We start from the raw sequence: 24,080 nt of genomic DNA on the forward strand, positions 1-24,080 counted from the left end.
AAGATCAATAATGGTCATTGCATCACAGATAAGACAATAGTCTTGCCCTCAAGGAATGTGGCTTCTGATCAGGGTTGCACATTAGAAAAGACACTTTGTGCAGCCTAGAGTACTGAGCTGACAGTAAAGTCATGTTCTGAACATTCTGGAGCACACAGGTGTACATGAACTAACTTTAATGGTTTGGTAGCCATTTACCACTTTGACAGGCCAAGGAGAGGCCCAGCCAAGTGTTGATATGGATGGGAGGGGACAGTCCTATTAGAGGCATAACTGAGAATCCACATATACCCTATCTCACTGGATCCTTCAGAGCTTTGAGGTAGGTTCCATTATGAACCAACCCCATTTCATGGATGAGGAACTTAAGACCTAGAGGGTTACCCAAGGTCATAGAATGAGTAGGTGTTAGAGCTGGGCTATCAACCCCTGTCCACCAGACAGCGTGGACATTGCTCAGCAGGCTGAATCCATGCTGGAGGCACCCCATCCCCCACCCCAACCCCAGCCCCTTAGGACAGGCCCTGCCCAAACACAGGGAAACTCTAAGGACCCTTCAATCCCTGGAGGGGTAAGCACTCCCAGACAGAGCATGAAGTGAACTGACTTGCATAAGCACAGAGCATATCATGAAATTTCTTAGGAAGTCCTTGCTAAATCATTAGGCTTTGGAACTTGTAGCGCAGAGTGAAATAGAAAGCCCATCCTCCAAACAAATTCCCATTTGAGCTGGAGTTTGTTTTATTTGAAGTTGAAGCCAATTATCCTGTGGATTTGGAGAATCCTAAATCTGCCTTGTTTAAGGGCTGAGACAAATCCCAGTCGGGGGACATTTCGGTGGGCCGCACCCCACAGGGAGAAGGTGCACATCCCCAGGGCCTTTAGCTGTGAAATGGCACCCTGAGTTTCAGTCAACTGTGAACTGTTCCCTACTTTTATAGCCGGAACACTCACTTGAACCGTGTTCTGCTTTGATCTCTGCAAATTGCATTAAAGGCAACTCTGTGTCTGCTTTCTGCCCCCTAATCCCCAACACCATGGCCTTTGGCCAGGAGAGTGCTGTGGTCACATGTGGCATTCGGCTGGGGGGACAACAGGCCGCCTTGGCCCCCGCCTGGGCATCTCTGCCTTGTCAGGCATTTTCACGGAGGAGGACCTTTGCTTTAGACTCCTGAATTTCCCATGGCTAATTCTGTCCCCCCTTTCCCGCTCTGCCCTCTCCCCTGCTCCCCATGGGACTCCAGGATTCTCAGGCACCTTTCTCCCTGCCTGTCAGAGCACAGCAGCCCTTTCCCAGGGCCTCACAGCCTTGGAAAGGACACTGTGGCGTCGACTCTGGGTGGCCCCGCAGCCCCCTCCCTGCAGCAGCTCTCTGCTTTCAGTGAGACAATAAATTAGATCTGCAGGTCCCTGGAGCCGCGGCCTCTCCCCACAGCAACAGGAAAGCACAACTCTTTCTTGGTGATTTTCTCGGCAACTTCTTGCACTGGGCAGAATGATAGGCAAGGTTTCCACGTTCCCAGCCTTATGTGTAGCAGGAGGCCTGTGCGTCTGCTATGAGCAGCCGGGAGCAGAGCCCATCAATTATTCAGCATGGACTGAGCACTTTGAATGTGCAAAGGTCTTAACAAGAGTTTTTTTTTATAGCTTCTTGCCTCACTATATCCCAACGACATGAAACAAGGTTTCCTCGTCTTCTAGACAATAGAAGCTCAATTTGAATCAGAGGAAGAATCCAGGCCCAGCCAAACCCACTCACGAAGCTGTGTGACCCCAGACAAGTTTCGTAATGTCTCTGGTTTGCGGTTTGTCTGTGTGGAACTCTCAGGAAGGTCTCTCCAGCCCAGACCATAATGTGTGGGGGAAAAATTGTAAACTTTTTTTTAAGAGAGTGACTTCAAAAATGTTTGTGATTGTTCTTGTGGTTTCAGGTATGGAAACAGAAGCTTTGAATGATAAATCGAGGTGCAGCCATTAGCACTGGACCTGAGAAACCGAGTTTCACTGGGAGACACTCCCAGAGGAGCGTGGGTAAGTGGGTGGCTTTGCCCCCTACCCTCATGGGTGCAGCTCGGTGACATGGTGACAACCCATGAGCTGCTGTGGTCTAGACTCTGTGCATGTCAAGGGGGAAGGAAGCGTAGAGGCCACAGCACCCAAACTGCAAATTTTGCAGGGGGGAAGCAGAAGCCTGGCGGCGGGGCAGGTGAGTTGCCGCAGTGGCTCGGGATGGGGACAGGGTCCCCGGAGCTGACTCTCAGGCCAGGAACTCTTTTCTCTCCCACCCTGGGCTGGGTCTGTCCAAAATGGTTGTCTCATTCCCGTCTGCCAGCAGCAGCACTGTGACCCTGGATGGGAGCAGGAAGGTGGAGGGGAGTGAGGAACACAGGCTGCTGAGCCTCCCTGCACCTGCTGGGGTCCCAGACTGGGATCCACACCCATCGGCCCGCCCTCCCTTGCCGGAAGCCTCGGGTCCAGGCATCCCAGCTGCCCCTGGGACTGGCCTGGGAGCCACCGTGCCCCCCAACAGAAACACCACAGACGAAAGAAAGTTCTGTCTCTCATGCTCCCATGCCAGGCACTTCACTCAGGTTCTAAGAAGTCAGGTAACTTGTCCAGGAGGGTTTCACAGTCAAGCGCGGCAGAACTTTCCTGAGGCTCAGGTCCTCTCACTGCCAGGCCCTGCCCTCAGAAGGGGGCTCTAGCCCAGGAGAGAGCCCCCATGCCGCAGCAGTTTTGCTCACCGGAGTCAACAGAGAGGGACTGCAATCTAGGTGCTCGGGTCTCGTCCCCCTCAACTGCCCAGATCAATTTTCTAGGCAAATAAAGCATTGCCATAGTAATATCCACTTTATCTTTTTTTAATGTTTATTTATTTTGAGAGAGTGAGAGAGAGCATGAGCAGGGGAAGGGCAGAGAGAGGGGGACAGAGGATCTGAAGCAGGCTCTGCACTGAGAGCAGAGAGCCCGATGTGAGGCTCGAACTCACAAACCATGAGATCATGCCCTCAGCTGAAGTCTGACACTTAACTGACTGAGCCACCCAGGCGCCCCCATAAGAATATTTAAATGTTGTTATTTGCCCCTGGGATTCCTAAGAACCTGGGCTTTCAAACATTGAAACTACATAATGTGTGTGTTCCTATTACTTTTCTACATATGAAGCTACTTTGGGGACATGGTCACAATGGTGGAGTAGGAAAAACTTGGGCTGAAATGGTGGTTTCTTCACTTACCTGTGTATGATCTGTCAGGTAGAGATAATATTCTTATCTCAGGCCATTTCAAGGCTTCAGCTAGATGTTTGCACAGTGCCTGGTACATGGTAGCCACTGGAAAATGGTTCTCTTCCCCCTCTTCCTCTTGATTCTAGGAATTTATATATATATATATATATATATATATATATATATATTTAACATTTATTTATTTTCAAGAGACACAGAGAGACAGAGTGCGAGTGGGGAAGGGGCAGAGAGAGAAGGAGATACAGAACCGGAAGCAGGCTCCAGGCTCTGAGCTGTCAGCACAGAGCCTGACGCGGGGCTTGAACCCACCAACAGTGAGATCATGACCTGAGCTGAAGTTGGACGCTTAACCGACTGAGCCACCCAGGTACCCCTAGGAATTTATATTTTTATTCCTGCATTCAGATAGAGAGAAAATGGCCTCTTATATATTTCTTTTATTTATACAGAAAATACGCAATAAAATTGAACTGATGATACCAAGCAAGTAGCTATAAGAAGCATGGGGAAGAAATGGAATCAGATTGTGCCTAGACAGATCCCAGTTAGTGTAGGGAGGTGACTTAGTCCCCTTTTGGTGGCAGGGGACAGAAGTCCAGCTTAAATTAGCTCAAGTAAAGGAGAGGATTTATTAGTGCATAGAATTGGAGGTTTACGTCTTTGGGCACTGTTGGGTCAATGGCTCTGAAGATGTCATGTCTCTGTCTCTGTCTCTCCTTTGGTTCTCCTTCCTAAAGGCTTATTCCTTCTCAATGCAAATGAGTTTTCTCCATGAGGCTGAGAAGATGCACCTTGGAAACTCCAGGCTGAAAAGCCACCCTATTTCTTCAGATGCCTATATTTAAATCCCATGAAAATATTCAGAATAGCACCGGTTGGCCATGCACACATCCATTGGACCAGTCACTCTTGCCAGAGTAAGGGCTCAAATGAATGTCTAAGTCTGGGTCACATGAGCACCCCTGGGGATGGGGGTGATGGGCAGGGATCTATGACTCACAGTCCCTTCTGAACACTGAAATGACACAGGAATAGTCCCCACAGAAGGGATGCTGAAGACATTTTTGTCCATCTAACAGGTACATCATAAATGTAACAAAGTAATGTGGTCCAAGGAGATAAATGGTCATTACCTAAAACCTAGTTGGTGCAGAAAAGTTCAAAAAAATTTTGTTAGGGGAAGAAGCAATCAGTTCCATTCAGAAAGAATATGTAGAATGAGGTGGTGTTTGAAATAAGCTTAAAGACTTAGTCATAGTCATACATGAGGTCATGGGGGGAGGATAAAACATAAAGTTGAGGCCAGCTCCCCAAGCTACTTGCTCACCAATTCAGACCTGACCTTGAAAGTCTTACCTATGATCTTGCAGAAGGTCTTCTACTGGACAGGTGTGGAGGTAGAACTACTCCAGCTAGAATGTGTTCACCAATTCACAACATCGTCATCCTCAGCATTTATGGAGCACCTACTGTTTGCAGAGCCTGTGTTCAGGACACAAAAGAGAAAGTAACACTCTTCTTATTGAGGAGCTAGACATCTGGTCAGGAAGATGGGACACTCCCACAGTTCAAGGTTGAACAGGCCATTGTGAGCAAGCATGACAGAAACCAGTGCCGGGAGAATTCAGAGAAAAAATGACCCGGCAGGTGAGGTGTCCTAGAGAACTTTTGAGAGGGAGCAACCCCTCAGCTGAGCTTTAAAGCAGAGCTTTAGTCTTTGCGAGGAGCAGGGAGGTCCCAGGCAGGCCATTCATTCATTCAATAAGTTTACTGAGCACCTACTACGTTCTGAGTGCTAGGGGCACAGTAGTGAACAAGATAACATCACTGCCTTCATGGAGCTTACATTCTAGTGGGTGAAACATACTGAACAAGTAAACAAATCAACATATAACATCAGAGTTATATGGGGAGTGATAGCAGCTACAAATTAAAATGAAGGGAGGATATCTCCATAGGATGGTAAGAGCCGGTCTCTGTGCGGTCTCTGTCTAGCATCGGAGCAGACATGAGTGAAGTGGGTGCATGAGATCAGGCAGAAGTCAGTTGATGGAACCGAGGCTGCAGGGCAGGGAGTACAGTCCCAGACTCTTAGAAGACATGGCTGGATTGTCACAGTGGCTTGCTTGCTGCCTGGAGGAGTCATCCAGGCAGCAGACAGACGACTTCCAGGAAGTAGAAAATGAAGGGTTCTTCCGGGTTCTCCCCCTGCAGGTGAGCTGTCTGTAGATCATGGGGGCATTGAGGAAGACCCCACTGATGTGCACACCCCGGATACATCCCCCTTCCTTACCGTCATCCCCGACCACATGCCCAGAACACACATGCGACAATATAACCCATCACACACACACACACACACGCACACGCACACGCACACACACACACCCCGCACAATGTCCTAGCACATTTCACCCCCTACCCACCATCCAGTCTCTGCAAGATGTCATTCCCCCATCTCAGGCGCTCCCTTCCAGACACCGACTCAGACCAAGACATGGAATAAAGATGAGCTATGTAGGGCCAGACCAGCGGGTGTCCCCTCCTGCTTCAGTCACCATGGCAACCTCTGACAGGAGAGAAAACACGGGCTTTCTGGCAGCTCCTTGGAGCTCCCTGGCTCCTTTGGGCAGCTCTGTAGGGCGCAGGGCTGTGTACCCCGCACCCCCTCCGGGCCTCTCAGCCTGGGTGTTAGCACTCCTGCGAGTCTGCAGAACACGGACTAGAATTTCACCGCCTGCCTGGGCCACCACCACCCAAAGGTCAGGCCTGAGTGGGGGCCCTGGGCTCTCTGATTAAGATAAGCATCAGGGTTTTATGGTTAAACCTAGCCTGAAAAGCCTGCCTTGTCAAAGCTCCGCCTCCACGTCCCAGACCTCTTGACCCCTCACCCACCTGTGGGGGAGTGGGGGGGAGAATTAGCTGCTTTAGAAAAGGAAAGAAATAAATTCAGGTGTGAGTTGTGGCCTGGGCCACCCTTAATTTAAGTTTATTGAACATGCCATCGTCTACCAAGCCCTTTCCCTCACTCTCCCTCTTCTCAGCCTCACCACAGCTCTGCAATAAGGACACTGCAAGAGCCTCACTTTCCAAACAGGGGCTCTTGTGACTCTCAACTAGAGAAGGGACCACCCTGCTCTGAGGGACACATGGAAATGTGGGGAGGGGAGATTTTTTTTGGTTGTCATGCTGTTTTATGACACTGCTTAGCCCTCAGTTATGTACTTTGTCTCCCCAGATGAATTCTGCATTCCCCCTCATTGCAGTCAGGGCTCTTGGTTGTGAAGGACAGAAAACAGTGTCACCTACAGCCCTTCCCAAACTGGCAGGAGGCAAAGACCCAAGGGAGAAAACAGGCAGAGCCAAGACAGCTCCTAAACACAAAGAGTGGCAGGCACAGCCCTGTGAATTAAATTATTTGCCTGAGACAAACTCGGTGGGGTGCTAGGTTTTTACTCACACGATATCCCCAAAACACTTCTGACTCCAGATGTGTGAGTTTTCCACACCAAACAACCCTCCGGCTCTCTGCAGGCACCAACTGGGTGTTGTTGGATTTAGCTCCGTTTCGACACCATCTAGCTGAAGTTGGTGTCAGATCCTGCCAGGCGAGGGCTTGGTCCCACCAACGGCAGCCACGTCACATGCCAACTGCAAGTCCCAGGCTGTCGCCTGTACTTCTGACCTACTGGCTCTAAGTTGGGAATTGTCCCCAACCCCCACCTCTGATTAACTAAGTTTGCTAGAATGGCTTAGCAAAACTCAGGGAAGCATTTGCTTACATTTACCTGCCAAAGGGAGAGGCACATAGGGCAAGGTGTGAGGATGGGGTGTAGAACCCCTCCAGGTGTGCCCCTCCTGAATTTCCATATGCGCACCAACCCCTCTTTGAACTCCTTCAGTTAGGGTTTTTATGGAGGTTCATTAGGTATGCATGATTGATTAAATCACTAGCTGCTTGTGATTAGCTCAATCTCCAATCCCTCCCCTGCCCAGGGCAGGGGTGGGGCTAAAATTTCCAACCTTCTCATCACAGAGTGACAAGCAGCCCCATGCTGGGGGGGGGGGGGTGCTTTCCAAGAGTCGCCTCATTAACATAAACTCGGGTAGGTTTGAAAGTGGGCTTGTCATGAATAATGAGACACTCCTTTCACCTCTGTGGCTCTAGAGCTACTTCAAGAACTAAGAACAAAACCCAGATATGTCAACAAGAAATATTCTTATGCTCTTATCACTTAGGAAATTCCAAGGGTTTTAGGAGCTCTGTATCAGAAACTGGGGATGGAAACCAAACACTGTATATATTTCTTATTATATGTCACATCCTCCAACAATCCTTTAGCAGGGATGGTCTGGCTAAGAGGATGCTACCTCATCTGCACTGCACAGCTGCCTCCAAGGCTCATGCGGCCACAAATGAATCCTAACCATTTTTCCATCTGGGCCTCACACACACCAGATCCTGAGGCCTGGGTCTGGACATCTGACTGGCCAGGCTCAAGTCACAGGCTCACACCTGGCTGCCAGGGCACGGGACAGGAGGGAGGGAGGATCTGATCCTCCCCTTCCAGTGAAGCAGAGGTACCCAACCTGCCTGCTGTCCAGCACAAAAGGAGGCACTCCCTGAAAACAGGATAAGGCAAACAAACAAGACAAATACCAACAAATATCCACTGTGTTGTTTTATATTCTTTGTCCAACGCATGCTTATGTTGGTTATAAATGTCAGAAACACAGTTTCTCCCTGTGGTGAGCAAGATGGCCCCCAGCAACCCCAGGTCAGCATGGAACACAGCTGGTTTCTGGATAATTCTGGTACAGAAACCTAGGAGAGTTCTGATTAGCCCAGATTGAGTCAGGTGACCACCTACTCAGGACAGAGGGCATGCCCATCCCCTAGGAAACACACAAAGAAATGCTCTTTCCAGAAGAGGGAAAGGACCCTGGGTAGAAATCACCTCGTGATGCTGGACACAGGAGAGGTCCTCCAGTTACACCTGTGATGCTGGAATGCCCTTCGTGCCAGCTCCCAGTCCTGGTGCTTGATGCAAGACAAAGCTATTCCTGTCTTCCTAGGGCCTGGCAGCCTGCGTCTGGGATTCTGAGGTCAGGGCAAGTCTCATAGGATGGGTGGTGAGGGTACCAGGACCAGGTCCCCTCTGCTTCTCTGAGCCCATCCAGACTGGCTCAGACTTGAGCAAGTATAGGCCACAGTGCACCGGGTGGGGGCCAGGAGGAATCTGTTCTTTTGGCTGGTTCATGCCATAAACATTTATTTTTTTTTTTTTTTTTTTTTTTTTTTTTTTAACAACTTTTTTTTTTTTTTTTTGAGAGACAGAGACAGAGCGCTAGTTGGGGAGGGGCAGAGAGAGGGATACACAGAATCTGAAGCAGGCTCCAGGCTCTGAGCTGTCAGCACAGAGCCTGACACGGGGCTTGAACCCACGAACCGTGAGATCATGACCTGAGCCGAAGTCAGACGCTTAACTGACTGAGCCACCCAGGCGTCCCCATTCCATAAACATTTAGAGAGAGCAGCATGGTGTTAAGTGCTATGTGTTCCAGGATACGAAGCCTGGTTCTCACCCTCATGAAGTTCAGAGTCCAGTAGAGGAACCATCAGGAAAGTGTCCTGTAGAAGTGCTGTGGCTGGGTTGTGAGCCAGCCCGGAGCTGTGCCGCAGCGGTTAAATCCCAGTTTTCCCCTTCGTTAGTCCTGTGACCTCAGGCAAGCTACTCAACCTCTCTGTGCCTCAGTCTCCTCATCTGTGGAATGGAGACCATGCTAATCCTTGCCTTATAGGGTTGCTGTGATGATTACATGTGTTAGTACATGTACAGCTCCTAGAACAACGCCTGGCGTGGTCCGCTCTGCGTAAGTGTCAGCTAATGTTGTGATGACATAATTGTTTCTCCGACATGCTCTCCTTGCATCCCAGGCACACGCAGCTTGGGCAAGTCAAGGAAGACTTCCAGAAAAAGAAAACCCCTGAGCAATGCGGGGTAGAAGGGAGGGAAGGGTGTTCCAGGCTGAGGGACCGGCTTGTACAAAGCCACGAGGGTGCCAGGGAGCATGGTACTCACTGGGACAGGGGTGTTGGAGAAGAAACGGAACAGTTCTGGCAAAGAACCCCGGACTGGAAGGGCCAGGCACGAGTCTGGGGATCCAGACAGGGGGAGGGCGGCTTCTGAGTTTTTCAGAACGGAGAGCAGTAAGGAGTGGGAGCCACCAAACTACCCAGGCTCATACTACCTTCACCCTTGAGAGAGACAGAGACAGAGAGAGTGGGTTAGCAGTCCCTGTACCCTTCCCTGCCCACGGAGTCCATCTAGGAAGTGGGTTTGAAAATCGTCCAAGTAAACAGATTAGGTCATAACGAGACCAGGTCATAATTGGCTGAATGACTGAGCTGCACCCACCTGGCTCCTCCAGCGGCTCAGGAATTAGCTTAAGGCGGGCACAGCCTCCTTCGTGGCAACCACGATGGGCCAGAGTGAGCCAGGAGCGTGTTTGAGCAGCGGTCCTCCTGTGCCGTGTACGTCCCCAGGCGCTGGCATGTCACTGCCCAAAAAGGCTGATGCGCCCCTGAGGCCTGTCCTCTGCTGCGGGGAGTTTCATGTTCCCCTGCAGCCGGGTGGACCGCCTGGCAGGGCACGCCTGGGCCTGGTGGGGTTAGGGTCTGGCCTTGTTCTTCTGGGTGCATCCTCTGGCTTCCCTCCTCCTTGGGCTGTCTGCCTTTGCAAAGCTCAGAGAGAGAAAATGTGTTCCTCGGAGCAGGAAGGACTTAGGTTAGATGTAAAGAAAGCCTGTTTGCCCAGGTGTCAGAGGCTTCTTCCTCCCAGGGCCTGCACTCCAGAGTCCCTGGTTTGTCCCTACTGCCCTTTCAGACCAGAAAGCTGTCCAGTGCTGGCCTCTGCTCCCCTGCACTTGGCTGACACCTCTCCACCAGCTCAGCACCCACTAAGTGCCCACATCCCTGGAGTGACTTGAGTGGGTGACCTTCCGGCTCAGCTCGCAGCAGCCCAGCTGGAGGGGAGGGACAGCTCCATATGGGGCTCTCAGGCACCAGGGCATCCAGAGGGTACGCTCCCTGGGACAACGTCTGATGACCAGGAGACCGGAGAACAGATCCTTTTTCAGCAAATCCTCACCACCTGGATGTGCTGGGGGCATAGGAAGCAGGCTAGGGCTCTGTCCCTGCCTGCTATATGCGACAGGGATGTAGTGATCCCAGGATGAGTCCTTGACTCAGACCTCTCCACACCCCACACATGCCTCAATGATAATAATAATCCTCAGGTGGGTACAGCTCTTCAAAAATTGCAGAGAGCTTTCATGTACAATCCAACTGATCCTCCCACCATCCTCATAAGGCCGGTTGGGGTAAGAAGCACCCTTGTACAGAGTAGGAAACTGAGGCCGAGAGGAGAGAGCTGACCCCATGCACTGGGTTTATGGGTAGCAGATCTGGGACCAGGGCTGAAGTATTCGGCCCCCTGCCCTTGCTCTTACCAAGTGGATAACACACTGTCAAGGCTGGATCACCCCCCTGGGGATCCTGAGCTGCGGACAGGGGTGTTTAAAATATGAGCAGGGAGGGAAGGGAGTGGGGATACAGAGTGGTGTTTTCCTAAGCTGGGCTGTTTTTCTTCCTGTCGCAGGCCTGCTAGTCACCGCTGCATGGGGAGAATCTGAGCAGGAGCCCTGAACCTCTGGGGGGAGGTGGGGCCGGCTGACTTCATCTCAGTCGGCTTCCAGGGAAGGATGTAGGGTGCAGTTCAGGGACCAACAGGGTGACTGCTCAGTGCAGTGCAGAGGGGTTTATGTGGTAATCTGACTGATGTAGCACTGATAGCTCTCATCATCTTAGGTATAATATTTTTGGGGGGGTGGCGCCTGGGTGACTCAGTCGGTTAGGTGTCCAACTGCAGCTCAGGTCATGATACCACGGTTCATGGGCTCGAGCCCCGCGTCGGGCTCTGTGCTGACAGCTCGGAGCCTGGAGCCTACTTCGGATTCTGTGTCCTGCTCTCTCTGCCCCTCCCCCGTGTCCATTCTGTCTCTCTTTCTCTCTCAAAAATGAATAAGCATTAAAAAAAAAGAAGAATATTTTTTAAAGTATAACTTTGTCTAGGGCTTCCTGTATAACAGGTGCCATGAAGGGCTCAGTATTTGTTACTTTAGTCCTTGAAATGACTCAGGAAGTGGACATTACCCCCAGGGCCGGCTTCATGAGCGAGGGACCCAGGCAGCCCCACTGGGCCCGGGCTTGTTAATGCTCTCCTGTTGCCATCTTCAAATTCTTTTTTAGTACTTTTTTAACAAGGAGCTCTGCATTTTCATTTTGCGCCAAGCTCAGCAAATTATGTAGACAGTCCTGGTTACCCCCGCTTCTTAGAAGAGGACACAGAAGCACAGAGTGGTTGTGAAGGGACGGGTCCAAGATCACAGAACTGGGCCCCTGGGGGGGGGGGGTCTAACCCCAACGCCCACACCTTCTGGAGTGGAGAGGCCGACCAGAGTCAGAAGTCTGTGCTCGAGTCCCACTGCTTGGGACTCTCTGTGGTCATGGGTGACTCACTCCATCCCTCCCAGCCTCGATTTTCTCATTTGTGAAATGGGATGATCCCCTCTGATCCTCGGGGCCATCATGAGGCTTGAGGGAGAGGATGCACACGCACACGAGTAAGCTCAGAGGATCAAAGGATCATCATTAGCTGACTCACAGCGCATTGGCGTTCCTGTTGATGCCTCCTCCAAGTCATTCTGACACCGTCTTCACGGGCCTTCCCTGTGAGTTAAGAGAAACTCCCCCTGCCCTTAGAGGCAGCCACATAAAGTCATCGAGTCCTAGCTGTTTCCCACCCCAAAGGGAAGACCCTTCCCTTACAGGTTCTCCCTCTGGCCACGGATGCCCCTGCCCTCTGCGGTGAGTGTGCAGCTCGGGGAGAGAAAAGGGGGACTTGGAATCCACGTGGTCTCCTAACACAGCTGTGGTGTGGGGAACACTGCTCGTGGTTTGTCTGCAATTAGATCCTCTCCAAAAATCTTCACTGGAAATAATCAGAGCTCCCCTGTCAGTGGAGAGAAGTCCTATAAGGTAGCGCCGCTCGGAGGCCCGCTCAAAACAGATCCTGGTACCTCTGCAAAGAGGTAGAGGTGTCTGGGAGGGGCTGCCAATGGGTCTTTAGATTTGGAGAGAGATTCTAAAGAAGTCTGTATGACCTTGAGGCTGCCCAGAAACACCCTTAGAGAACACCCCATATTTGCAGAGCAGCTAAACCTGCAGAAAGTGTGAACAAACCTTAGTCCCGTCAATCCCCCAAACCTCGGAGGTGGCTATTAGCACCCCCATTTTATAGGTGGGGAAACTGAGGCTCAGCAAGCCTGACAGCACCTACAGCTAGGCCATCTGATCCTTAGCCTAGTGTTTCTATCTCAAGACCAGTGGTTCTCGACCCTGGCCACTCACTCACATCACCTAGGGAGCTTTAAAAATATGTGATGCCTGAGTCCCACCCCAGAGCCCCTAGGAGTGGGGCCTGGAGAATCCATTTTGGTAGAAGTTCCTCGGGGGTTCCCAGCAGTGTGGTTAGAGGTGAGAACTAGGTTTCTCCACCATTAGTTGGGGTAGAATATTTCTCCTCATTCCTCAGGGATGTCCCAAAACGGGGGCCAGGCTCCGAGCAAGGGGAGGGCCGCTAGATTTCCTTAAGTCACATCACGTTGCAGGTGGGGATTGTAGAGACAGTCCAGAAAGACAGCAATCTCTCTTCTTCTTTTTAAAGTTTATCTTGGGGGGTGGGAAATGAGTGGGGAAGGGGCAGAGAGAGACGGGGACAGAGGATTCAAAGCAGGATCTGCGCTGAGAGTGGAGAGCCCAATGCGGGGCTCGAACTCACGAACCATGAGATCATGACCTGCGCCGAAGTCGGACACTTAACTGACTGAGCCACCCAGGCGCCCAAGAGCCTCAAGTGTCTCCATGGCCAGGTGGGAAAGAAGCCCCACGTCCCCCCTGGGGGACTGAGGCTGTGTTTTTATTTCCCCCTCCCCACTTCTCTGCCTCCTCCCGTGCCTGCCCACCCACAAACCCCTGCCCAGTTCCCATGATCCAGACGAGTAATCAGAACTCTTTGTTTTAGTTATTCTCCTTGCAGAGATCTTTTTAGGTGCACACAAGTCAATAAAAAATGTGTCCCTTCCCTTCCTCTTCCACACCAACAGTGTGCTCTCCAGACTATGAGCGTCCCGTTGTGTTTTTTTCATGTAAGCTTTGTCTTTCACATCGTTCCGTGCCAGTTCATTCTTTCTCTGCATGCCCTCTGCACACAATTTTAAAACTCCCCTAAGAACCAAAGATTTCTCTCCCCAGTCCGAGTCAAATGCCCTGCTCTGATGAGCCCATCGCCACTTGCTTGGACCTTGTGGGCACAGGGACGCGGCTGGGAGACTGGGGCCTCACTCTGACGCCTGGTTGCTTCCCTACCGTGCACTCTGACAGGAGGCAAGAGCCTCAGCTCAGACCACCTCTCCAGAGTTGGGAAGGCCAAAGCGGATCAGAGAGCCACAGCCTTGTCCATAAGGCTCTGCCATGTGGGCATTTCAGGTGAATATTAGACCCATCTTTCTAGAATGGTGAGTCACAAGCTTGGCTCGGTTTAGTAATCCTCCTTGAGTGAGGTCGGTCTTCCCTCCTCTGCTGCAGGTTTATTTGCTTCCTCCTCTGAAGAGGTGAGGTAAGGTGTTGTTCTTGGAGGAAGAAGCTGAGAGTGTGTAGTAAGACCTGAAAAAGCCAGTGGACGGGGGCTGTGGTGGGCAGGGTGGGGCGGGGTCAGCGGTCCCGGAGGCGGCACAACTGGGTCTGCCTGGGGACCCACAGGTAGCCGTTGCTCAGAGGAGAGACCTGAGCCTTCAAAATCCGACCACCCAGCCTCGTCTTTGCTAATCCCCAGGAGCTCTCTGGTGAGTCATAAACCTCTCAGAGACTCAGGTTCCTTGCGTGTAAGATGGGGACAAGAAGAAGTAACCACAGACTTGTGGTGAGGATTACAGGAGATAATGGAGGTGGAATCATTTCATAAATGGTGAAACACTGTACAGAGCGTTGATTCCTTATTCTCTGCATTGAGTTAAGGCTTTGAAGTTGCCTCGCTTCTAGTCCCGAGCCAGTAATCAGCAGCCTTGTCACCTAGCCTCTCTGAGCCTCATTTTCCCCTCCTGAGGAGCTCAGGAATGAGGCAGGCCTCCTGCCAGGGGAGGGACCCGTCCTGACATCGTTTCATCCTTCCTGCAGGGCCTCCCCCCAGCAGCAGCTGCTCACCGCCTGCCCTTCCCCTGCGGAGGGAGCCCAGTCCCGCTTCCCTGCCAGTCTCTGATCCGCCTGTGCCTCCAGGACTGACAGATCTTCTTGGCAAATCTGCCCCCCAAAGATTCCTGCTACCGCTTGTCTATTCCTGCCTTCTGTGAAGCATGGCAGCCACGGGACTCCGGGAAGAATCTTAAATCCTGAACCTCCACAGCTGCTCTGGAGGGAACTCTGCGCGGCTCATCCACAGTCCCTCTCGGCTCCGGGAGCTGCTCACATCCTAGCGATGCCCTCAGGCGCCTTCACCCCAGCTGGATGAGATCATTCCAGAGCTGGACCCAGCCTTGCCACCCACCAAGATTTCCGCAGTGTCCCCCACCACCTCCCATGTCTGGCTCCCCCAGCAGACTCTAGAATGTCCGTGCCCCAGATCCAAGTAGAAGAAATGGTAGGTGGGGAAGAAGAGCCTGGAGCCACCCTGCCCCCCGATGACCACCTCAGGAGCCTGAAGGCCCTCACGGAGAAACTGAGGCTGGAAACCCGAAGGCCCTCCTACTTGGAATGGCAGGCCAGGCTGGAGGAGCAGACGTGGCCCTTCCCAAGGCCAGCTGCTGAGCAGGAGGAGTGTGGAGAGGAGGAGCCCTCGTCCCCCCAGAGAGAGCCCAGGCAGCATGCCCCACGTAACGGGGGTGCCAGCCGGGCTGCTGGGCCACAGCCCGCCGGGAAGCTGGAAGGCTTTGAAAGTATCGACGAAGCGATAGCCTGGCTCAGGAAGGAACTGGTAAGTGGGTGCCCCTCCAAGAATCCCCAGAAAAGATGCTTCTCTTTCTCTCTCTCTCTGTCTCTCCTCTGTGTCTCTCTTCCTCTCTGTCTCTCCCCCATCTTTATCCCTCCCAATTGCATATCTGTCCGTTTTCCTATTACCAAGGGTAGACCTCATTACTGTGTGGTAACATGAGGTCCACGTGCCAATCAGCCCCTCCTCACAGGTACTTATGGAGGAAGCAAGTGTGCCCTGCGACCCCCCACCTTCTCCATTGCCCCCTGGAGCAGAGTCCCATACTTACGTCCCTGGACCGCTAAGGGTGTTCCTGGAGTGTGATGCCCCTCCTCTCTGAAACCCTCCCACCCTCCATCCAGCCTGGGGCTGGTGGCTCCCGAGGGCGCTGTGCTGGAGTGCAGGGCTGCGTGCTGGGGGGCTGCTGTGAGTGGCTCAGGTTCAGCCCAAGGTGCTCTGTTCCTACTGAGCAGTGTGTGAAGAACTGCCCAGAGGGTGGCGTAGCTGATCAGGCCTGCAGTGAAAACTCTGGGCTGCCCCCATCCCCCCCACCCCCCATGAGTGGGAATCTGCCCAGAAGTCAGGATGGGGGTGGGGCTGGGGGGAATGCGCATGAGCAATAGGTATGTTTGGGGCGTTCACAGCTTGACCTTTTCTCTGCCCACGGGCACAGCAGGCTCCCATCAGTGGCACCTCTCAGCAGGTGAGAAAGGGGATGGTGTTCACAGCTTTGCACCCATAGCCCAGGGGAGAATCACTGGTCCAGGCATGATGCCAATTGTCCCCATAATCTCAACTCCTCTGCCTCCTCATCACCTGTGGCCCAGGTCACACCTGTCCAGTCAGGCCACTCTGGCCACAGGTGAGCCAGCACCCAAGGGCCAACTGACTTCCAGAGCCACTCATAACTCCTGTGTCAACAGGGTAGGCGGAGGCCTGCCTGGTTTGTTCTGCAAAGTCCTGAAAAATAAATCCCCACTGGGGCCTGGAATTCCTCGTGGGGTGAAGTAAATAATTGGGGTAGGGGGAAGCGAGGATCAGGGACTCAGGTGTCTGATTAATTGGAAATCTTTTTTTGGTTTTAATCTTTAATGATGAAACTGCTTCTCAAACACACCATTCCGCTGTGTCTGTCCTTAGTAACTGGAGTGTGAGCTGGCTTGTGTAGGAGGCAGGCCACCTGTGGATTCACACTGTGCCTCTGGACACTCCACTGCCGCTGGGTACTCATGGGGGCGTGGGGGGCCATTAACAGGTGAGGAAAGAGGGACACGCAGTGGCCAAAATGGCCCATGGAAGCTACTCTTTAAATTCCTGAGGCTGAACTGCTTTAATTTGTTTTCATAAAGAGAACAAAAATATCCCCATCAATCAAGGATTCAATTACTTGGCTTTGGGTCCATTTGAGGTTTTATGGCTTCTGGGAGTGGAGGCTTTTGCTTTCTAAATAAATTTAGCATTCTTTGTGGGCCCCCCTTTGGGGCAGAGATTAGAGAAGGAATTCCCTGTGTGTAAACCAGTAGGGAGTTCTCTAGAACTTGTCCTCCTTGTCCTCTAGATGAGAGAGGTGTCTCTCAACCCCAGCTGCATATTAGAATCACCTGGGAAGGCTCAAAACGTCCCAGAGCCTAGACAGGCCTCAGATCAATCAAATGAATGTCAGTGGGGCGGGACCCAGGCATCAGTAGATTTTAAAGCTCCCCGGTTGCTTCCAAACTGCAGCCTTGATCGAAAAGCATTGCTACAGATGAGCAGGCTGTGCTCCTTTTTCTTGCCCAGCCATTGCACACCAAGTAGCATGAGTGCCCTCGCCAGCCTGTGCTGAGAGACGGCAGGTGGGCCAGGTGAAGGACAACCACGGGTAACATAGAGAGCAATGCTCTGTAGGCAGAGAGAGACGCGCTAATTGTCAGGACTGACTTGGCTGCCGAAGGCTGTCTTAAAGAAGTACAGAGAAGTACTTAAAGAAGTATTTAATATCAGCATTAAAGAGTGCTTTATATTTGTGGTATTTTCTTTTTCCTTTTTTTTTTTTTATATACAGTGTGGTAGGGGTTTTTTTTAGTTTTTTTTTTTTTTATTTTTTTAATGTTTATTTATTTTTGAAAGACAGAGAGACAGAGCATGAATGAGGGAGGGGTAGAGAAAGAGAGGGAGACATAGAATCCAAAGCAGGCTCCAGGCCCTAAGCTGTCAGCACAGAGCCCGACGTGGGGCTCGAACTCACGAACTGCGAGATCATGACCTGAGCCGAAGTCGGATGCTTAACTGACTGAGCCACCCAGGCGCCCCATTTTCTTGTTTTAGTTTTTATTTAAATTCCAGCTAATTAACATGCAGTACAATAGTAGTTTCAGGTGTAGAATCTAGTGATTCAACGCTTCCATACAACTCCTGGTACTCATCACTCACAGCAAGTGCATTACTTAATCCCCATCACCTATTTAACCCCTTCTCTCTGGTAACCATCAGTTTGTTCTCTAAGGTTAAGAGTCTGTTTCTTGGTTTGCCTTCTCTCTTCTTCTTTCCCTTTTCTTGTTTGTTTTGTTTCTTAAATTCCACACATGAGTGAAATCATGTGATATTTGTCTTCCTCTGACTGACTTATTTCGCTTAGCATGATGCTCTCTAGCTCCATTCACATCATTGCAAATGGCAAAATTTCATTCTTTTTGACGGCTTAGTAACATTCCATTGTCTATGTATATACCGTCTGTTCTTTATCCATTCATCAGTCAGTGGACACTTGGACTGTTTCCACAATTTGGCTATTGTGGATAGTGCTGCTATAAACATGGGGTGCATGTACCCCTTCAAATCTGTATTTTTGTATCCTTTGAGTAGATAGTACTCAATCCTAGGTCGTAAGTAGTTCTATTTTTAACTCTTTGAGGAGACTCCATATTTTTTTCAAGAGTGCCTGCACAGTTTATTTGCATGGTATTTTCCACCCTCCCCAACGTTTCTCTGTGCTAATGGGGGTGGGTAACAGTAATCATAATAATAACAATTCTGAGATTTGTCACCAGATGAGTGTTTATTGTGTGTCAGACACTTCACATGCATTACTTACCTCTTTGGATTGTCACATCACTTTCCTGTTAACCCCGTGTTACAGAGGAGACGACTGAGGCTCAAAGAGAAATGTGGCAATAAGCGAGAGAGTAGAAATTTGAACCGTGGCCCAACTGGTTGCATTGTCCATGCTTTTCTTAGCCACCATACTACATAGGATCTTCCAAAGGCAATTGATTTTGCTTTGTGGTTCCTAAAAATGTGTGTTCACAAAGATGCTAGCAGTCAACAGAATGCATGGGAAGGGGAGGGCGGGGGAAGAAACCAGACTGAATGAGAGTCCGGTCCTCCTGCCATTATTACATCACACCTGTGTGATGGCTATTACTGTCTCCATTTTACAGATGAGTAAAGTGAGGCTCATAGAAGTCAGATGCCCTGCCTAGGATGATATGACTCGTAAGTCGCAGAGCCAGAGTGTGAACTCAGCCTTTACCACTGAGAGTAGAGGGCTATGGGGAGAGAGGCAGGAGGTGAGGCAGGAGAGGCGGCCCTCCCGCAAAGGGCCCCATTGGGCATGCTGAATCAGCAACGACAGGGGTGCATTTGTGTTCCAGAAATCACTCTGGAGCACCTCTTGGAGCAGTGACTCCCAAACTAATGTACACGCAGATTGCCTGGCTCTCTTGTTAAACTGAAGATTCTGATCCTATTGGTCTGGGATGGGGGTTCATGATTTCAAATTTCCAACAAGTTCCCAGGAAATGCTACACTGTTGATCCATGGACCACACTTTGAGAACCAAGGACTGAGAGGCACGTAAGACTGAGGCCAGGGGACCAAGAAGGGACTGCAGAGGGAAGCCCCAAGGATCCCCAGGCCTGCACCCCAAGCCGTGCTGCTGCCATAACCACCTTTATAGCTTGGGGCTCAGCCAGTAAAAGGGCCTCTGAGAAGGAAGTCCCAGCATCCCACACTGAGCTGTCCAAGAACCAGATTCCATCAGATTGTATGTCTGAGGTCAAAAGCAGCTCGAATGCAGACTGGCAAGCCAGCTTGAATGTGCACTTCTGCCCGCTTATCTTCGGGGATTAAATAGTAACAAAGGCCACTTGTAAAATCCTTGGACTGTTGAGCAGAGTTCAGCGTCTGAACAACAAACCCATTCTCACATTTTTAAAATTTTAGTCAAAACAGTAAACTCCATGCCATTTGTTTTCCTAATTCGTCATCTGTTAAGTCATTGAAGATGTCATTAAAAATTAACCTGTTTTCTGAACCCAGTGAAAGTGGTTTCAAATAACCTTTGTTTTATTTTAAGCCCGGAATTAAGTTTTCTCTATACCTGGGCAGGCTCTCTCTGCCAGTTTGTCAGGCTTCTATGCAAATTTGTCTTTTCTCCCGATGTGGCCAAGGTAACAGACTAAAAATCTGTAATTCAGTCAATCAGGCCGCTGATTTCCCTACATGATGCCAGACCCTCAATTTGATGGAAGTTTTGGCTCAGTAGTGGGTTTGTGCCCAGGAGAGGGCAGGCCTGAACAGCCCTATGATCACCGCAGGGCTGTCCCGGGAGCAGTTAATAAACTCAGTGAGGCTTTGTTGTCAATGTTGACTCTTCTAGAGGCAGACGGTGCTGGGTCTGGATGGACAGACTAGTCCACCCCCAGCCTCCTACGAGGCCAGCTCAAAGGCAGAGAGTGACTGCCTGAATCTTATTTTCAGGGCAAGAAAGGATCCTAAGAGCTCCTTTGGGGGTACACTCTTCCTCTCCAATTTCACCACAGGGAAAATGACAAGTCATTCTTGACATGCTCCGGGGATCTGGAGGCAGGGCACACGTTTCCTTCAGGTTCCTGTGTTGGAGGATACAAGGAAGGTGGAGATCCTCAAACCCCATTGGTGTTACCCCTCCCAGCTAGAAAGGCCTGGCCCTTGGCTTTCCAAGTATCCAGGGACCCTGTGGCCTTCTGACTATGGCAGGCTCTGTTTGCAGGAGACTGACTCAGACGCCAGTCAAGTGGCCATGGTGCATCTCTGCTGGTTCCAGACTGTTCGTGTTGCTAGCAAGTCCCAGCTTCTGGCTTCTTGCCTTTGGGGAGGCCTCATGAGGTGGCCAAGTGGCCTAGTGTGGGGGCATTCCTTCAGGAAAGGGTGAGCTGGGACGAGCCTGAGCCTGACGCTGTGGGACTCAGCTCTCTAGCTGAGTCTGGAATTCAGAACATTTCACAAACCTCTCCGACTGTGCTTGGTCCCAGAGCTTGTAGCACAAGTGGAAAGGGGACCTTCCCTTCTGCCTTCTCTCGTCAACCCTGCTAAAACGTTCCCCTTGCCAACCTGAAAGAGAAAGAAAAGGGAGGAATCTTCTCTTGGCCTGTGTGGTGCCCAAACTAAAAACAAAACAAAACATTCCAGCTTCCTAAAGGGTTGTCTTCGTGGCCAGAATCCTTGGGCGCTGGCAGATATTTTTTTCTCAGCTTCATGCAGGTGTTTGATCCCTGCAGAAAGCCCCCAGAAAGGTGTTTATGGTTGTTAGAAAAAGGGAAGAGGAACCTGACAAGTTTTAATAATTCTAGAGCCTGCCGTGGCAGGTGGCAGGAGGTCATGGACCTGAATTCAGCTGGGCCCTCTGGCCACAGCTTGATTTCAGCCTCTCCTGACTAACCCTTTCTTGCCTGTGCTGCCTGCTTGGCAAGCACATGACTGGTGTGTCCCAGGCACAGCTGACAAGGCCGGGGTTATCCATTTCTGCTGAGCCATACAGCCGAATGGCAGTTCAAACTCACGAAGCATCTTCCGGTGACACGAAGTGAGAAATGTGAAAGTGAAGCCACGATAATGCTTCTAGGGAACATCCAGGGATCATGTTATGGTCCCCAAAGCACTTTTACAGGCAGTATCCTGTGAGAAGGCTTGGAGGTATTTGCTATTCCCATTTTACAAAGGAGAAGACGGAGGCTCAGAAAGATGATAAGCCTGAGATCAGAGAGGTTAAGGGACTTAACCCCAAAGTCATATAATGCAAGGGTATGGCCAAATGAAGACACAGACCCACATCTCCTGGATCTGGATCCAGATCACTCACCTTGTACCAGATATAGGTACTCACATTCAGTGCTCTAGTCAGTGGGACCAGGAGTTGTCAGAAAGTCTGTATTTCAAACGCTGCTAATTACATGTGTAAACAGGACACATGTAAAGGGTTACAGAGAGTTATTAGCAATGCCTCATAATCACCCTTATCCGGGACTGGGGCAGCTGTGGCCACTCCATGATAAGGATAATCGTTTGCTCACAGCCATCCAGGGAGGTGCTGGCTGAGCTGGGGTTTGAGTCACAAGAAGTTTTTAGTCCGAGGGTTCCTTTGCCCAATTCTAAGTCTTCTCCATGTAGCTGGGGGCTTTCAGCCCGTCCGGCATGAACAGCCTGCAAGAGAAGATTCTGTTCTGTTAATCTGGCCACATACTGGCCCTTCGGTGGTTATTAAAGTATTTGTAAACAAAGGCACCAGCAAAGGAAATAGGACAAAACATCAACGATCTTTCCTTCTGGGTGCCAATATTATTCTTTGGACTTTTCTGTAGCTTCTGAAGTTTCCAAAAAAGGAATATATTACATATAATTGGGAAGAAAAAAGATTTAAACATAAAAGGCAAAAGAAAGAAAAGCTCCAAGCTCCTGCCTGTCTTGCCAGTGTAATCAGTACACATTCCTCACTTTGTAATCTACAGATTTTTCTAAAAAGGCATAGAATCTCCTAGACTGAGATAAGAAAAGTAAGGCCTGGATCCCCAGAAATTCCCCTCTCAAGGTGAGAGCTGATGGGGTGGGGTTGGAAGGGGGTTGACCAGTGAGATGAAGCCTGAGAATCAGGTCCTGTCTCTTTCCTTCCCTTGACTGTCTTGCAGTAGAGAGGAAAGGGAGACTGGAGCCAGAAGCAGGGGCCTGATGGTGGCACCCATCCAGAATAGCAGCTGTAAGGGACAGGCGGGGTTCCTTTCATCCAGTCCTCTCTTCATCCAGCGTAGCCAGAGTCCACTGAATGCCTGCGCTTAGAGGCTGTGTGCGGGTGGGGGCCAGGGGGAATGGGCCAGGGTTCTCTATCAGGTGCCCCCCTTTGTGGAGGAGACAGACCCAAAACACAGTGACACGGTGTGGCAAGAGCTATACTAGAGGTATAGAAAATACAGTTTCAACAGGCTTTAGGGAGCTCAGGTGCACGCAGAGTGGTCACTGTGTTCCAGGCATGCTGGACGGTGAAATTAACCAAAGGGACATACACAGATCCCTAGTTTCATCAGCACCCGAGTGAATGCTTGGCTTTAAGCATGACTGACATCAGGCTTCTCCTGAGTCCCCATTCACATTCTTCCTATAGTAATTAAAACCCAATTCCTCTGATGGGCACCCTCGCAGTTACAATACATTAGTGTGTAGTAACTGTTGGAAGAGGCCCCCGGGGTATTTGTTAAAACTACAGATCCCTCCCAGCCCTCCGTGGAAATTCAGATTCCATAAAGCTAGGGTGGTGTCAGGAGCGTGACAAGTGCCTGAGGGGGGTTCTAATGCAACTGGGTCCCTAACCAGTCACAGGTGAAGTGGGAAGACCATCAAATGTGTAACTAAACTAGACTTCCAGTCAGGTTCTACTATATCCTAGGCGCATGACTTTAGGAAAACGAATTAACCTAGCCCTAGGTTTTGTCATTGTGAAATGGAGATAATACATACCTACCTGGCCGAGTGTTATAAAGGGAACACAAGGAGGACGGGGGTGGGAGGGCAGTGAGCACTTACTGAGTTCCTAAAGTAGTCAGGTACTATGTACTAAATGTGTACATTTATATCCATCACACCATGTCATATGCATGGTGCTCTTTTAAGGTAGGCACCAGCCCCATTTTGCAGATGGGAAAACTGAGGTAAAGTAGTTTGGCCAAGATCAACCGGCAGGGCAGGGGTTTGAACCCAGATCTGCCCGGCCTCAGAACCTCTGCCTTGAAGGGGAAATACAGATTTCCTCCTGTGATCAAATGAGCACAAACGCACTTTGTGTTTCATGAAGTTTTATGCTCGTTCAACATATTCTCTCAACTCCTGGAACTCTGGCCAATTATCCTCCAAAGCTTACTTGATTTTGCACTCTTTCCAAGAATTCCCCCCCACCCAGAAGTCTTCATTATTCTAATACAAAGGCCACATAGGATCAGAAGAGGCTGTTCAAGCCCAGGCTGAACAGCCCCTTTCTGAGGGATGTATTATTTTACAAGCTTCTGGAACCACCGCTGTCCCCAAGCTGCCACCAGGTCAAAAAAGAAAAAAAGAAAAAAGAGCACTGCCCAAAGGCTGTTGTTGGTCACGTCCTGGGGCACAATCCTGAGCCAGACACAGCCAGTGAGCAGGCAAAAGCCAGGGAAAGGTGACAGAGAGGCTCCCTCAAGGCGGCTGAGCTTTTGGCAGCGGAAACGGTTTCTAGGTCTGCACCAAGGTCCTGGCACTCAGGAGCCACGGCCCACAGCAGCTGGGCCAGCCGGAGCCCGAGGGCAGCTCAGGAGCCAGGGGGGAAGGAAGTCCAAAGCCAGTCGGAAGTTCTGGCTTCTCTGCCTCCTGCACGGCTCCCCGCCCAGGGCAGGCGTGCCCACAAGCATGAGGGCCCGAGGAGGAGCGAACTCCTCTACCAGTGCTCATTCTAATAGTGCTAGCTAGAACAGGACCACAGAATGCTAGAGCA

The 24,080-nt window shown here is 50.8% G+C and overlaps 1 protein-coding gene across 1 annotated transcript in view; it reads left to right on the forward strand.

Moving 5' to 3' along the window:
- Positions 1-24,080, forward strand: part of FAM167A (family with sequence similarity 167 member A) — a 42,772-nt gene that overhangs the window by 3,999 nt on the left and 14,693 nt on the right. The window contains exons 2-3 of the mRNA XM_049631378.1: positions 1,932-2,031; positions 14,545-15,337. Of these exons, the coding sequence (XP_049487335.1) occupies positions 14,972-15,337 (366 nt within the window). The 5' untranslated portion in view covers positions 1,932-2,031; positions 14,545-14,971. The remainder of the gene's footprint in view (positions 1-1,931; positions 2,032-14,544; positions 15,338-24,080) is intronic.

Source organism: Panthera uncia, chromosome B1 (assembly GCF_023721935.1).
Source record: "Panthera uncia isolate 11264 chromosome B1, Puncia_PCG_1.0, whole genome shotgun sequence".
In the NCBI taxonomy this organism is placed as follows: Eukaryota; Metazoa; Chordata; class Mammalia; order Carnivora; family Felidae; genus Panthera; species Panthera uncia.